The sequence below is a fragment of the Phyllobates terribilis genome, unplaced genomic scaffold (genome assembly GCF_046119375.1).
Source record: "Phyllobates terribilis strain yellow unplaced genomic scaffold, ASM4611937v1 Scaffold_11__3_contigs__length_659146591, whole genome shotgun sequence".
In the NCBI taxonomy this organism is placed as follows: domain Eukaryota; kingdom Metazoa; phylum Chordata; class Amphibia; order Anura; family Dendrobatidae; genus Phyllobates; species Phyllobates terribilis.
The window spans coordinates 42430406-42447659 of record NW_027362771.1 but is presented as its reverse complement, the minus strand read 5'-3'; the positions used below and the strand labels follow the sequence as shown (position 1 = coordinate 42447659).

At 38.7% G+C, this 17254-nt stretch overlaps 1 protein-coding gene across 1 annotated transcript in view; it reads left to right on the top strand.

The window, feature by feature from the left end:
* TGFBI (transforming growth factor beta induced) overlaps nt 1-17254 on the top strand; it is a 120705-nt gene that overhangs the window by 71666 nt on the left and 31785 nt on the right. Inside the window, exons 9-13 of the mRNA XM_073651222.1 lie at nt 213-350; nt 5461-5603; nt 8888-9024; nt 10064-10194; nt 15387-15511. Of these exons, the coding sequence (XP_073507323.1) occupies nt 213-350; nt 5461-5603; nt 8888-9024; nt 10064-10194; nt 15387-15511 (674 nt within the window). The remainder of the gene's footprint in view (nt 1-212; nt 351-5460; nt 5604-8887; nt 9025-10063; nt 10195-15386; nt 15512-17254) is intronic.

Sequence of the window (17254 nt, the reverse complement as noted above, 5' to 3'; positions counted from 1 at the left end):
TTAAAAAAATGATCACATTTTTTAATTTATTTTATTTTTAGGAAAAAAAAAAAAAAAAAAAAAAAATATATATATATATATATATATATATATATATATATATACATATATATATATATATATATATATATATATAAAATTTCCATTTCATCTTTTTTTTACGCCTTTTAGTGGTTGTGTAACCTAAAAAAACTTGCAACTTTATTTTGCAGCTAAAACATTATCTGAATTGGGCAAAGACTCCGTTGCTTCTACAGCTATTGAACTCTTCCAACAAGCTGGACTTAACTCACATCTCGCTGTAAATGAGCGAGTGACAGTCATAGCTCCACACAACAATGCATTTAAAGGTTTGTTTCTTCTGTGACCATGTCCCACATCTTACAGTACACAGTGTCATGCTAGTGACTGGAATAATTAATGTGGCTTGATTAGTTGCAACACTTTAAAACATTTTAGATAAATTCATTAAGTAGGAGATCTACTAAATTCTCATAAAAGTTGTTCTAGGACAACTTCCATTATGATAGTTGGACTCTCCTCATTTTTAGGCAAAATAAAAAAATACAAATGTAAACATACCTTTTTTTTAATTTAATGAGAGACACATTACATAGAATTTTTGTGACTTCACAAAATATTTTTTTCTCTCTAAAAAGATGTGTTCATTTTGCACCACACATCTTGGCCTATGGTGAGCCAAGAAGAAAAGGTAAGAAGGACGTATTATTTCTAGTGGGCATTCGAGTGGCGGTCATGTGCAGAGTTAAAATGTAGTTTCTATTGCTGTTATAGCAGTGGGGTTTAAGTAACCAGTTATCAGCTGATCACTGGGGTGACACTAGCTGGAGATGTCCAGACATTTAACCAAAGTCTGTGCAAGAGAATCCAAATAATGGAATTGTAAAACTTCTCTTTCTGTTTAATGAATCTAGTGTACATTCTATACAGGAAGAATGATCTGGTTGTTTTAACCACTTCGCACCAGAGCCTGTTTTTGCCTTCGTGACCAGGCCAATTTTTTCAATTCTGACCACTGTCATTTTATGAAGTAATTACTCTGGAACGCTTCAACGTATTCCCCTGATTCTGAGATTGTTTTTTCGTGACATATTGTACTTCATGATAGTGGTAAAATTTCTTCGATATCACTTGTGTTTATTTGTGAAAAAATCAGAAATTTGGCGAAAATTTTGAAAATTTTGCAATTTTCAAACTTTGAATTTCCATGCCCTTAAATCAGAGAGATATGTCACACAAAATAGTTAATAAATAACATTTCCCACATGTCTACTTTACATCAGCACAATTTTGGAACCCAATTTTTTTTTTGTTAGGGAGCTATAAGGGTTAAAAGTTGACCAGCGATTTCTCATTTTTCCAACAACATTTACAAAAACATTTTTTTAGGGACCACATCATATTTGAAGTCACTTTGAGGGGTCTTTATGACAGAAAATACCCAAAAGTGACACCATTCTAAAAACTGCACCCCTCAAGGTGCTCAAAACCACATTCAAGAACTTTATTAACCCTTCAGGTGCTTCACAGGAATTTTTGGAATGTGGAAGAAAAAAATTAACATTTAACTTTTTTCACAAAAATGTTACTTTAGACCCAATTTTTTTTACTTTCACAGGGGTAACAGGAAAAAAATGGACCCCAAATTTTTTTGTTCAATTTCTCTTGAGCGTGCTGATACCCCATATGTGAGGGAAAACCACTGTTTGGGCGCACGGCAGGGTTCGGAAGGGAAGGAGCGCCATTTGACTTTTTGAATGTAAAATTTGTTTGAATAATTAGCGGACGCCATGTTGCATTTGGGGGGCCCCTAATGTGCCTAAACAGTGGAAACCCCCCACAAGTGACACCATTTTGGAAACTAGACCCCTTAGGGAACTTATCTAGATGTGTGGTGAGCACCTTGAACCCCAAGGTGCATCACAGAAGTTTATAATATTGAGCTGTAAAAATAAAATTTTCACATTTTTCCCACAAAAACGTTTTTCATCCCTTAATTTTGCATTATCATAAGGGTAATAGGATAAATTGCACCATGAAGTTTGTTGTGCAATTTCTCCTGAACACGCTGATACCCCATATGTGGAGGCAAACCACTGTTTGGGCGCACGGCAGGGTCCGGAAGGGAAGGAGCGCCATTTGACTTTTTGAATATAAAATTTGTTTGAATAATTAGCGGACGCCATGTTGCATTTGGGTGGCCCCTAATGTGCCTAAACAGTGGAAACCCCCCACAAGTGACACCATTTTGGAAACTAGACCCCTTAAGGAACTTATCTAGATGTGTGGTGAGCACCTTGATCCCCAAGGTGCTTCACAGAAGTTTATAATATTGAGCTGTAAAAATACAATTTTCACATTTTTCCCACAAAAACGTTTTTCATCCCTTAATTTTGCATTATCATAAGGGTAATAGGATAAATTGCACCATGAAGTTTGTTGTGCAATTTCTCCTGAACACGCTGATACCCCATATGTGGAGGCAAACCACTGTTTGGGCGCACGGCAGGGTTCGGAAGGGAAGGAGCGCCATTTGACTTTTTGAATGTAAAATTTGTTTGAATAATTAGCGGACGCCATGTTGCATTTGGGGGGCCCCTAATGTGCCTAAACAGTGGAAACCCCCCACAAGTGACACCATTTTGGAAACTAGACCCCTTAGGGAACTTATCTAGATGTGTGGTGAGCACCTTGCACCCCCAGGTGCTTCACAGAAGTTTATAATATTGAGCCATAAAAATACAATTTTCATATTTTTCCCACAAAAAATGTTTTTCATTCCCTAATTTTGCATTATCATAAGGATAACAGGATAAATTGCACCATGAAATTTGTTGTGCAATTTCTCCTGAGAACGCCAATACCCCATATGTGGGGGAAAACCACTGCTTTGGTGTACGGCAGGGTTCGGAAGAGAAAGGAGCGCTATGTTGGCTGGGATAGGTTGCAGACACCATGTCACATTTGAAGAGTCGCTGACATGCCGAAACAGCAGAAACCCCCACAAGTGACCCCATTTTATAAACTACACCTCTCAAGGAATTCATCTAGGGAAGTAGTGAGTATTTTTTAATTTTTAAATTTATACCATTGGGCAGTGAAATAAGCATAATTATATTTTTACCACAAAAAATGTTTTACCCTCAGATTTTACATTTTCACACAGGGCAATGGGTAAAAATGATGCCGAAATGTGTCACACAATTTCTTCTAAAAGTGGCAATACCCCATATGTCGCTGTATCGTACCGCTTAGCCATACAGCGAGATCTGGGGGGGACGGAGCGCTATTTGACAATTGGAGAACAAATTATTGTAGAATAGGCATTTGGATTTGGGAGCACAAAATTTTCTGAATTTCTTTTGGGGGGCAAGGGCCATTTCGCTTTTCCAGAGCCTTTCTGCTACCAGTAACTTGGAAGTCCCTTATATTTTTAACACATGACGGACCTGAGTGGGGACTAGCTTTTTTTGAGGACTGAGTTGAAGCTTATATTGGGAACATTTTACGTAACATTTATCCGGAGCTCTAGGCTGAGCACTTACATCGGGGTTTCCATCTAAATTTCCAAGTGATGTAATTCAGATGAAACCCCTGCGGGATCCATTCACTGTAATGAGGCAGCAGAGTTACTCTGGACTCCGTCTGGCCTCTGTTTAGCGGTGTCCTTTTTTTCAGAAGTGCACAAAACTGTGGCCAACCGCACTTTTATGCACGTCTAAAACAAATGACACCGTGGGATCACAGGCCAGACGGCATTCACAGTGGCCTATATCTGCCTCATTACAGGGAATCTTCCGTCATGGGTTCCATCTGAATCACGTATTTCAGAGATTTACACGGAAACTCTGGCGTAAGTGCTCAGCGCAGAGCGCAGGATAAATGTGAGCAGAGCCTTACTGTGATCTTTGGGAGACATAATAAACAAATCAGTAGCAGGTGAAGAATTGGTTTTATTTATTTTTTATGCCGTTCCTCGTGCGGTATAAGTGATGTGATTACTTTATTCTTCGGGTCGGTGCGATTACAGAGATGCCAGATTTATATCGGGTTTTTATGACTGACAGCTGTCACACACTAAAAGACGCTTTTTTTTTTGCAAAATCTAGTTTTTGCATCGCCATATTTTGAGAGCTATAATTTTTCCATATTTCGACCGACAGAGTCATGTTATGGCTTGTTTTTTGCGGGACGAGTTGACCTTTTTATTGGTACCATTTTTGGGTACGTGACATTTTTTGATCGCTTTCTATTCCGTTTTTTTGGGAGGTAAAATTAACAAAAACAAACAATTCAGGAATTGTTTTTTGAGTTTTTTTTTTATGCCGTTCTGCGTGTGGTAAAAGTGATCAGGCAGCGTTATTCTTCGGGTCAGTACGTTTACAGAGATACTACACTTACTGCATTTTTTTTTATGTTTTGGCGCTTTTACACAATAAAACAATTTTATAGAAAAAAATATTTTGTTTGCATTGCTTTATTCTGAGCGCTATAACTTTTTATTTTTCTGCTGATGGAGCTGTATGGCAGCTTTTTTTTTGCGGAACAAGATGACGTTTTCAGCGGTACCATTTTTATTTCCATTTTGCTTTTTGATCGCATTTTTTTCCACTTTTTGTTTGGCGATATGAGGAAAAAGCATAGTTTTTTGCTCCGTTTTTACTTAGTCCCTGTATGGGACAATAATTTTTATTTTTCTGATCGCTGATCTCATGTAATGTAATAGACATATATTACATTACATGAGATCTTCACACAGTCAGTGTGTCCTGCCAGGCTTCAGCTGCAGGCTGACGCTGGCAGGACACCATATATGGCAGGGCTGGAGGCGGTCATGTGACCTCCAGCTGCCATAGCAACCCAAGGTCCTTGAAGGTATCAGGGGTCTTTGGAGAGGTAAGTATACCACCCTCTCTCCTCCTGCTGTCTTCTATATGCCGCGATCACTATAGATCGCGGCATATAGAAGACAGCAAAGGGTTAACATCACTGGGACCTGATCCAATCAGGTCCCGATGATGTTCCCTGTCAGAGCTATCGCTCTGCACCGCTCTTGCAGCGCTTGCAGGACCCTGGGGGTCCTGAGCGCTGCGAGACCACCCACCGTTTTTAAACGTCCGCGCTGCACAGAGCCCAGGCAGCGCGGACGTTTATGTACAGTGGGCGGTCGGGAAGCGGTTAAATGTTAGCAGGAATCCAAGCTCTTAAATATTCAGATATCACCATCCCAACAGCTGTCCAAATAATACCATGGAGTATAGACTAGATCTACTATGCAGCATCAATATAACATAGCTATAAAATTCCTAAATCTTCAATCCTTCTGACAGAAAGTACCTTTTAATACCATTCTCTTATTACCATCTAGTCTTGACTTTAAAATCAGTGCTTTGCTATAATGATATGTTTCTCATTTAACATTTTTCTTTTATTCCTCAGGAACTCCCGTCATTGACAGAGACATGAAAAAATTGCTTCAGAATCACATTGTGAAAGAACAACTTTCTTCCAAATACCTTTACCACGGGCAAGTTTTAGAGACGGTTGGTGGAAAGAAACTTCGAGTCTTTGTGTACCGAAATGTAAGTATTCTGCTTCTATCTTTATTACTGTAGAAGTCATATCTGTTCAATTTAGAAAATGTGCTGATGCCACTTCTGCTCCTGTAGATTTCAAATTACTATTTGTAACAGCTATGGCAACTATCTTCATTTTTTGACAAAGGGGCTACTTTGTTCTATATGGTGACCAGCAAATCCTGAACTAGGCAGGTAATATACAGTATGTGTTAACCTAGATAGATAAATAAGATACTACATCAATCATTATTTACACATATATCTGTAGCACCCCGAGGGCTCGGCTGCTACAGGGGTATTGCACCTCGAACCAGAGGTGTGATATTCCACTCCCGGGTAAGGATGGAGTGTGGACTGGGGCTCGGTAGGCTGCATGCATCACACACACCCCATTTCCGGGGGACAGCTCAACGGTGCTCCCACTAGATAGAAGTGCAGGCACGACAGCATCTGTCCCTGGCTGGAGTGGGGCGGGGGGAGGAAAACCCATTGGTGTAGGAGCAGATAGGGGTGGGTCTCTGGGCATAGGTAGGAGCCCATTGGTTGCTAGTCACCTGGGCTCGGGTGTTAGAAGGAGGTATATAAGGTGGGCACCATCTTAGATCAGTGTGCAGTCTGAGGAAAAGTGACAGGGAGCAGAGCTGCTGCATGGGCTCTGCTCCACGGGCAGGCCTTGTCAGGAGGCCGGAGCCTAAGAGAGAGGAGAAGGAACAGAAAGGAAAGTAAGAAAGGAACTGGAACAGAGGAGAAAGGAAGCAAGGAACGAAACATCAGAAAGGCCCAGAGACACGAGGACAGAGGGAACCCCAAAGACCCAGGAGAGTGCGGGTGAAGGGCTGGCAGAGCAGGGTACCGGAACCCAAATTGGTGGCGGCAACAGATTCCTCAGCCAAAGACCGGAGGTTGTGACCACATCTTGGTGCGACCCCTCACTACATCCACCAGGAAAGCATACCGCATAGGGTCAGGGAAACCGGAGATAGGTTTCGCCAACAGAAGGCCCGAGGAAGCTGGACAAAGGTGGGTCACTGGTGGGGAAGGCCAGAGAAAGGTAGAGAAGGGAGCCCTGAGCCACACTCTGGAATTGCCTGGGAGTTGACCGAGTCCCTCACCTGGTGGACACAGCACGGCTTGGGCCGTCATCGCCTGGAGGATTGACCGAATAACAACTGTGAGTAAAGCATTGGAAACTGCAATTACAAGTCTCTGTGTTTCATCGCCGCACCAGCACCATTTGGACTGGGACGCTCACACCATCACTCCCATCATCTACACTAGCTGCCCTGAGGCAATACTTCTCCCGTGGGGAGTCATCCCATACTTGGCTGCGCATATAACATCAGCCTCAGTGGTCTGCATCGCAGCGGCGGTCCCCACTGACCGCAATCCACGGTTGGCGTAGTCGGACTATTATCTCACAACACTAAGAAGACTGCCACTGAATTGACCACCCTGGGCACGGACCGGGTCAGCGCCGTGGAGACTACAACCCCCCAGCATCTTACAGAAGGCCTGGCTCCGTGTATCCCCTGCACAACACAGGCCCAGGGGGCGCGTCATATCTGCCAGACACATACATGTTTGGGATCATTCGGAAGAGACTCAGAAACCAATTAGACAAAACCTGAACTGTATAGTCGTAAATAATCACGTAGATATCAAAATATAAAAAACCTTTATTAAACATATAATTGGTTTTATAGTGGCACGGAAGAAGACTAATGCACACACATCACATAAAACATATACAATAAATCTAGCCACAGTAAACATATAATAAAATCACGTATATAAGAATATATACATAATTGGACGCACTCACGTAAACAGGTGAAGGTGTGTTTGTTGGTAAATCTCAATACAATGTTTAAATAAAATGTATAACAACTATACTGCACTGCACATGTGTTAAGTAAATACATGATTAATAACATGCTTAGGTAGTGCATTGTAACCAAATATGGCACCAGGGCAAAATGAATATTCAGGAGCTATATATCACAATGGGTCACATGCAGATACACTCTAATGTCCCAAAATAATTAAGTATATATATGATAGCAATATAACCCATAAGTGACCATATATATCATCTAGATAAATAAATGTATGGAATGTTGAATCCTATATCAATTAGATATAACGTCAGAGATGCATGATTGCATATCCCATATATAGAAAAAATAAACCAAAAAAAATAATCTAGAAATCTATGTACACATAGGAAGGATGACTGCTGGTTGTGTACCAGTAAGAGCACTCAAGCCAAATAACCTATTGGTAATAACTATGAAACTGCATGGAGTATGTAGAATAGATAAACACAATACCTTGTGTGGTTCAGACAGTGAATGTGGCGCCCACTACCTATGTGCATTTTGTTATACACCTGAAGAAGGTTTTTATTTATCTAGATGCACCCATTTCATCAAATGTCATACGTTTCTTAATGAATTGGGTGCATCTTACTCCACTACACCCTTTCTTTAAGACTGGCCAGTCCAACACCATTCTTAATGAATTGACCTCACAAATGTCTATTATTTTTTATCTTTGGACATAATTCAATCTCAAACACCATATTACACTACTAATTAACCAATCAAATGAGTTCTCAAAGGCTTACACATTGATGGATTGTCTGTAACACAGGTCATCAATATCTCATATCCTACCATAGGGAAACTTAATAATCCAAGTAAACTGGGCTCATCCATCCATTGTACACACTGGAATGTACATACGAGAGTCACTGGCACTGCAGCTCTGTTTATTCAGTTTCATGTGACTGAGCTACAGACAGATGAGCATTTGAGTAACATATCTAATTCATTTTGTTGATTATGACAGTACAGAGATCCCAGACGCTTAATGTGATGGCTTATCCTAAGTGTTGGTCATAAATGTGTATATCCTTGGTGATCCTGTTGACCTGGATTTTTTAACAGTCCATATAATGTTAGATATTTTATGCGGAAAAAACTTCCCTGACTTCAGAGATTAAGAATACAAGTTTCACTACTTCTGGGAAGGTGCAGCTTTTCTGAGTTTCTCCCAAATGGAGGTACGTGAACTGCAAGATAAAAATATGAGATTTGTTAAAGCATTTGTCGTCACAACCAATTGTATGTTCATGGAAGCTAAATGTTCATAAACTAAAAAAAATGCATATTGGCAGAATAGTGTCAAAACTAAATGAATCCATCGGTGACTGTAATTATATTTTGCTTCTTAGCAATATAAATATTTGTACATAATTTATAAGTAACATGTCATAATTATTTTAGGCACTTTGCATTGAAAACAGTTGTATTGATGCACATGATAAAAAAGGAAGATATGGAACTCTTTTTATTGTCGACAAGTTGCTGACTCCTCCATCAGGAAATGTCATGGATGTCCTCAAAGCTGATAATCGCTTCAGGTACAAGTAACAAAAGTTCACAAGTCACTGTAGAACCTTCAGTTAAATAAAATAGGATTTTTTTAGGTATTGTGGAATTGTAAAGGACTTATGGTGCAGGTACCGCTCCGCAGGGCACCGTGATTTACAAAGCAATTGTCACGGGTGTGTCAGACAATCGCCCTGCAGTTGGTTGCAGAAGATCTCTACATTTGGCATTACAGAGACCTTCTTAGAGGCTGCCTCTCTAGGACCCAGTGGCTACCTTCCTCTGGCTAATTAACACCCTGGCTTGGGTGTATAAATACCTGCTGTCTACCAGAGGGAGGTGTCGGCGATACTCACATTACCCTTTCTGAAGGCTCGGAGCAAGTGCATTTCTTCATCCTCACTGGAGCTATGAGGACGGGTGTTAATCTCTCTGAAGTGGACTAAAAGCTAAGCTATCTTCCCTTGTCTGTTCCCCCTTGTTGTCTTTAGTGCTCAGTGGGGATCGACTAGCGCTCATCCCCCTCCCTTCCCTAGCCAGGGCCCAACGCCAGGGAAAGACAAGGCGAGGTTCACGTGCGGCGATTGGTGAAGAGCCAATACAGGGATGTTAGTGGAGACTGGGTGATATTAGATCAGCCTAGGAGGTCTCCACTCCCTCCTTTTCCTAGAGTCTGGACTCCCTTTCCCTCTTCTATTTGTGTTGAACTAAGTCTTTTCCACACCTTGAGTGACAGCAATACATTGTGTTACCAATATCAGTGTATGGTAAAGTAATAAGTTACACACTATTTTACCTTTTGGGGGCATTTATCAAAAACTGTATGAGTCATAATTAGTTGTTGCATATTTAGAAGCTTGTGAAGATCATAGAGAAGGCTGAGCCTGAGGAATTTTCAGCAGTATGTATAGTTGATGAGCGGATATAGTAGACCATTCAACAATGTATAAGTAATGGTAAGCTTAGATGTGTCCTCACCTTGGTGAAGTAACCACAAATAATGTGTGAATTACGCTATCTCTCATTTGAAATGTCATACTAACAAAACACATTCCTTTCGCATCCTTGTAGCATGTTAGTGGCTGCAATCCAATCTGCTGGACTTACCGAGATATTAAACAGAGAAGGAACTTTCACAGTCTTTGCTCCGACAGATGAAGCGTTCCGCGCTCTTCCAAGAGGAGAATTAAACAAACTATTAGGTATGCATTCTATCTTCACATCTCCACATGCTACACAAGGAACCATAAATATCATAAAGCCCACCCAGATTCATCAAGATCTAAGCACAGGGTCTATGAATAAGGTCAATGGAATTTGTTCATAGACTGCTAAGCACTAAGAAATGAAAAAACAAACAATGAAAAAAGCATGGTACCATTTAAGATTATGACGCAAATGTTTGGTGATGTTCTGCTGTAAAGTTAACGGCTTTCCGATGCATAGGTCTCAGTAATAATAAGCATTAAAGAGGATCTTCAAGAAATGTCATAAAATAAATAATACAAGTTTAAACATTATATATTTTTTTAAATACTTTTATTTAACAAAAAGGTACTGAATGATTTATCTACAGCACTCTGACAGGATTTCAAAGATGGCAACTGCCATATGTCATTGTGCAATCCATCCTAAATTTCAGAGGACATGCAATAGGATGGGCTGAAGAACATCTGTTTGAGACAGAGGTCACGTCAGAGCAGCGTCAGGTCAGGCATCATGAATCACATTACTCTGTTCACTCAACCTGACAGGACACTGAGTGGAAGGGACTAAAGAAAAAGATAAACTTTCTTTAGCTGACTGAAAAAAACATTCATTCCAGTCATCCTGAAAATTTTAGTGCATCTGTCTTGTGCTTCATGAAGACCGTCTTACTGCCTGTCTTCCGAAATGTAGGATAGGCTGCACAATGGTATATGGCAGATGCCATCTTTGAAATCTTGACAGAGTGCAGTAGATAAAGCATACATTGTTGCTAAATTAGATATTTTAAAAAAAAAATAAGATTTAAATGTGAATTATTTATTTTTATTTATTTTATTTCATTTCCCGGGGGAAACCCTTTATTGAAAGCTGGCAGTGATCTGATTGGTTTCTGTGGACTTGTATATTAATCTGCAATGAAAAAACATGTTTGCTATTGAAAATGGAAAGCATAAAAAATATAATTTTATATATGCAAGTTCACAGATATAACAATGTCATAGATATGTATAAAGTAGGGGTGTTTGAAGGCAAAAGTTGCAGTCAGAGTAGTCACAAATGCACTATGGCATATGAGCCACACATCTAACTGTCACAATGTCAGTTGTACATTAAATATTTGTACAATGTACAGCACGCATCCCAGAAATGCCCCATGTTATGAAGATCTGGAGACTGTACAGGCGATAAATTCAAAGCAAATACCTCTACATGTCCCAGGAGTCATTCTACGATGGCATGAACCTTGGAGGCTTTTGCTTATGAATGCATCCACCGGTGCTATGAAAAAGAATAACCATAAGACAAATTCAAATGAACACTTTTCTGTACAGTATTACTACTGCAAATCATGTTCTGACTGTAGATATTACCCAAACTGAAAGCATAGTAAGGGCCTATGATGATGCTAGTTTGGGCACATAAACCAGTGGTCTGACCAGCATTTGTGGTCATAATATGTCTCCTTATGAAACTCATGTGAAACTGACCTAAATGCAGGAGACATTAAAATATTTCTGTGATCTCACCAGTACAGAGGTTTGTCCATTGAAAATGAATATTAGTTTTGATATTTACATTATTCTTGATTACTGGTTGCGCACACAATTCCTGGTTATCTCCGGTGGTTAGTCAGTGCTGCCCATGAAGCTACTGATGACTAAATGCTTTCTTTTAACTGTTATTCGAGAAAAGTCATTTGCATCCTTGTAGTCACTGGATTGTTATTTAAAAGTTGTTCTAATTTTTATTTAGTTTCTTACTTCCGGGACATCTACGTCCCATGATCTACTGCCATACCATGATTATAACTTTCTCGCATCACCATGACCTTGTTTATTCCTCAAAATGTTCTACTTACAATAAAAATCATTGCATTTGGAAAGTTAATAGGAAAAAGTTATAAGAAAGCATAGTTGTAATGGGTTACACCTCTAACCATGATAAAAGCTATAACATTTCATCTAAATGGAGAAAAAATCTGTAGTGTTTCTAATAAGATTTCCAGCCTGAAGTACATTTTTGTTTTACAACCTGCAATAACTTTCAATGTCAACTTAGCTTCCCAGGTTTAACAACATATTCCCAAAGCAAAAACTACCAGAACACTTTACCACAATTTCACATTTAAGACATGAAAAGCCAAATATGAAAAGTTTCTCTTATTTATCAATATAATTTTAGACTATAGAGCATGAACCAAGGATAACTTGATTACATCATCCAGTTTTAATACACTTCTGGGGGTTTAAAATATAGATCAAACATTTTAACAAGATATTTTGCATGCTCTCAAAACAAAAGAAAAACAGATGTGATGAAGTCCTAGTACTAAAGTCTCAAGACAGCCAGACGAGCACTTTACAGGAGGCCTCAGTATGTTTGTAAATAAATATTAAAGTATAATTAAAATCACATAGGAAAAACGAGGGATTCTGGGAAGTGTTACATGGGTGTTTACTTCTGTTAATCTTTGTGTAGACACAGCCTTTCATTTGTTTTAGTACATTAATCATGATAACAAATGACCTAATGGCTTAAAAAAAAATATAAGGAATATTCGGATATACCCTAAAGACACAAAGATATGTACTTTGGATTTGTTGTTGAATATATAAATACATAAGTGTATATTTATAATATATAGATATACACAGTGTTCACAGTCATTAGGCAATTTGTATTTTTGATGATTAATTTTATTAATGAACAACTACAGTGCTGTCAGTCAATCCAAAAGATTAATAAACCGAAAACCTGAATATTTAAGAAAGTAAAAGTGAGGTTTTGTCTTTCTTAGGAGAATATCTATGTGCAGAATTATTGGGCAGCTATTCGTGAGCAGAAATATTATACTACTAAATGAAAAACGTAAATTTTCCCACCTCAATTGTTTATTTTCAACTGTTTAAGTGAGAATAATAAACAACTTAAAAGGTACAAAAGACATTTCTGACATTTCAAACTAAGAATCAGTGACCAATACAGCCAGCCTTATTTTCAATAACAGTCATAAATGTTCCCTCCATGGAGCCTGTCAATCAACTTTTTGGACAGCACTCACCTCAGTCTCCCAGACACTGTTCAGAGAGGTGTACTGTTTTCCTTCACTATAGATCTCCCATTTAAGAAAGACCCACAAGTTTTCAATAGGTTTTAGGGCAAGTGAAGAAGAGGCCATGTCATTATTCTTTCATCTTTAAAGTCTTTACTGGCTATTCAAACAGTGGAGTACTTCGATGCATGTGATGGAGCATTGTCCTGCATAAAAATCATGGTTTTCTTGGAGGATGCAGACTCTTTCCTTTACCACTGCTTGAAGACAGTGTCTTCTAAAAACTGACCGTAGGTTAAGAGGGTTGATTTTGAATCCATTTTCAATCAGAAAAGTTCCAACTAGCTCATCTTTAATAAAAGCAGTAACCCACCTCCACTGGAGTAGAAGTGGAGGTCTGTACCCATTACTGATCCATCTACTGGCCCATCCATCTGGTCTGTCAAGAGCCACACTCATCTCATTAGTCCTTAAAACTTTTGAAAAATCTTCACATATTTTTCGGTCTAATCTTGATGTCTCAACTTATGTATCTTGATCAGTGGTGATCGGATTTCAGCCTTCAGCCTTTCTTACTTTGGCCATGTCTCTGAGCACTGAGCACCTTGTACCTCTGGGCACTCCAGGGAGGTTGCAGATCAGGAATATGCCAGCACTGGAGGATAATGGGTTCCTGGTTGCTTCATGTTTGATTCTTCTCAAATCTTTGACAGTTAATGTGCGTCTTTTTCTCAACATGTTTTTTGTGACCCTGTTGACTATTTGCTACAAACCTTTGATGGTTCTATGATTATGCCTCAATACCTTACCAATTTTAAGAGTGCTGCATCACTCTGTAAGACTTTTAACAATTTTTTACTTTTCAGGGTCAGTTAAATCTTTTTGGCCCATTTTTCAGAGGAAAACAATCTGTCTAATAATTATGCGCACCTTGATAAAGGGTGTTGATTATCCTTAGGCTACACCCTCCTCATTACAGAAATACACATCACCTGATCTGCTTCATCCAATAAGTATTCAAGTTTATACAGCTTGGTTGGAAAATATGCATTAATATGATGAAATGATCAGAATACTCACTTGCCTAAAATGTATGCACATAATACAGTATATATTCATCACCCACACACACAAAGTCATATATATTACTTTATCTTTATAAATGTCTTACATGATGGAATAGAACTCCTGTGGGTGTAACATTAGGACATGAAGTCATGCACCACTTTCCTTGACTTGTATAAATTATAACACTATGGGTCATTTTTTTCCTGAAGTGTTTCTTTAAGCTGGCCATAGAATAACATTTACCATTGTCAATGAGATCCATTTTACAATGATTCAATGACACTAAAAACCATCAGTTCCATCTAGTTAGCTCAGAATATTTCTCCTTCCTGTGTCAACAGTTGGCTATCAGTGGCAATCACTACATTAATATCATTAACGGGATTCTCCAAGAAATTTAATAAATTAAATCAATTAAAAAGTAAAGTACATTTAAAGGGAACCTGTCACATGAGAAAAATCCATTAACCTGCAGATATGGGGCTAATCTTCATGTTAATAGCATTGCGAACCTGCCCAGCGCCCGCACTTTGACCCATGCTGCCAGGAGGAAATTAACTTTATTCCTACCAGCAGCGTTTGGGTTCCAGTCATAGGGGAGGCGCCGGTATAATCACTGCTCTCTGTATAGAGAGCGGTGGCTGTAACCGTGCCCCCGGAAATGACTGACAGCAGCTCAGCATTAGGGCCGGCCATCAGTTAGTGCTGGGGACGTGGTACATAATATTGGACAATCCCTTATAAGCATTGTAAAAATACAGTTTTATAAATGTATTTGAACAATGTAATCCAAGCTGTATTATTATCTTTGAGTATTACTGGGCATCTATGAATTACAAAATACGTAGTGTGCGCCTACTATGCAATTGTGCACTGCTGTATGGAGAAGTGAGTTTTTGGTGGGTGACTTCAATAATGATTTCCTTTATTTTGTATTTACATGCAATTTATCATTAAATTTTAACATCTAATGTAGCACGAAGCATAAAGTAACAGTCATGATGGCTTTTTATTTCTTGTTTTGATGACATAGGATTATAATTAACATGTTCTTCATGTTATAAGGTAATGCAAAAGAATTGTCCAACCTCCTGAAGTATCACATTGGTGAGGAGATTCTGGTTAGTGGGGCAGTCAGTCAACTTGTGAGGATGAAGTCACTTCAGGGAGAAAAACTGGAAGCCGTCTCTGTAAGTGATAATGTTGCTGTCATGTTTATATTAAAGTAATGGAACACGACAACATCAGTGGGGCGTATTCTGCCCTATAACACAATGTGATTGTTGTGGATCATGGTGCAATATTGCATATCAATGTCACTACTTTTAACATATCAGTAATTGAAAGGTCATTTATGCTTTTTAATCTTCTTGCAATTTTGCCGACACAAACATCCAAAAACCACATCAGATTTTCTATGTTCCCAATATCATGAGCACAAATGTTGTTTCATACACTCCAACCCCACTGGATAACATTAGTTGAAATACAGCTGAAATCAGCAATACTTTTCATATTTAATATCATTGTGAAGTCAATGTACAATACTGATCTAAATGGTTAGAGAAAATGCCATTAAGGCTTTGTTAAATTCATCAAATCAAAAAATTGAGACGTACCTGCTGTGGTCTACTATGTGCTTATCAGTACAGGACATATTGCGCTAATCAAAAAGTAGAAACCATAAAAAGAGCTTTACCAGAATAATGACATGTACAACTCACAGGTCAGACTAATGTGGGAAATTGCTTATAATATGGAAAGTTAATGAGAAACAACGACAGGTATACAGAAAAATGAAAGTTTCACAATATATTAGGAAATTGTCTCTTCAGAAAGGAAGAGGACTAGAACGCTAGTGCCACTTATAGGAAGCAGAATTGTTTGACTGGTTTATAAAACTTGAGCTAAGTTGAAGACACATGAAAATAGACAATGAACTGATTTAAATAGGAATTTTGGAGCAGAAATATTACTAATACTTTAACAGTCATTGTAACATCTAAGGATTATAAAGGCACCAAGAGATCCATCAGATCATAAAGGTCTATATCTAAGTAAACTCAACATTGAAACTGCCAAGAACCAAGAAGGAAAAGTTGTGTAATTATGAATAGTGTTGAGCGGATTTGTTCGGCTTTTCAAATTCGTATTCGTGTTCGGGGTTCCGGCTTGTTCATGCCAAAAAATCGGCTCCGCCCAGGAACATCCCTGATTTGCCACACTGTCATGCAGATCAGCCAATTTTTTTGCGCGAACAAGCCGGAACCCCAAACACGAGCCCGAATTTGAAATGCCGAACAAATTCACTCAACACTAATTATGTACATAAAAAGATCAATTAAAATGTTGAAATGATGAGGTGAAACAATGAATACATGGAAAAAATATTTCAAAACCTCTCAGTATTGAATATACAGTAAGTGCCACAAGTATAAAAACACATAGATTATTAATTAAGGAATATTCTGCCATGCTGAATGCACTTGGACATGCAAATCATCAAGATCTGCAGCTGGCAGCTCCCTTTACAATTCAAAGTTTTGCTTTATGCGAGACCAGAAGTCCAGAGATACTGCAGGCCATGGTAGCACATTTATGCCATGCAGGCAGTTCACAGTTGCACAGATGACATGTGGCCTTACATTGTCATATTGAAAAATTACTATTTAGAAAACTCTTGAAAAAGGCTTATTCATAGCATTGCCCATTTGGTCTCAAGTACAATTTCCTGCTATCAATGCATCCTAGAAAAAAGTGGGACTCTTTGCTGAAGAGGATAGACCCCCATTGCTTGCCATTCTGCTGTATACCATGATAGCCTTTAAGAGCAGAGGCGTGAAGTCAGTGGGAAACAAGTAGCTAGACATCCGGTATGTGATAAAATCTCAAGATGTTTGTGTAGACATTATTTGACGCCTTACGTTTGGTAT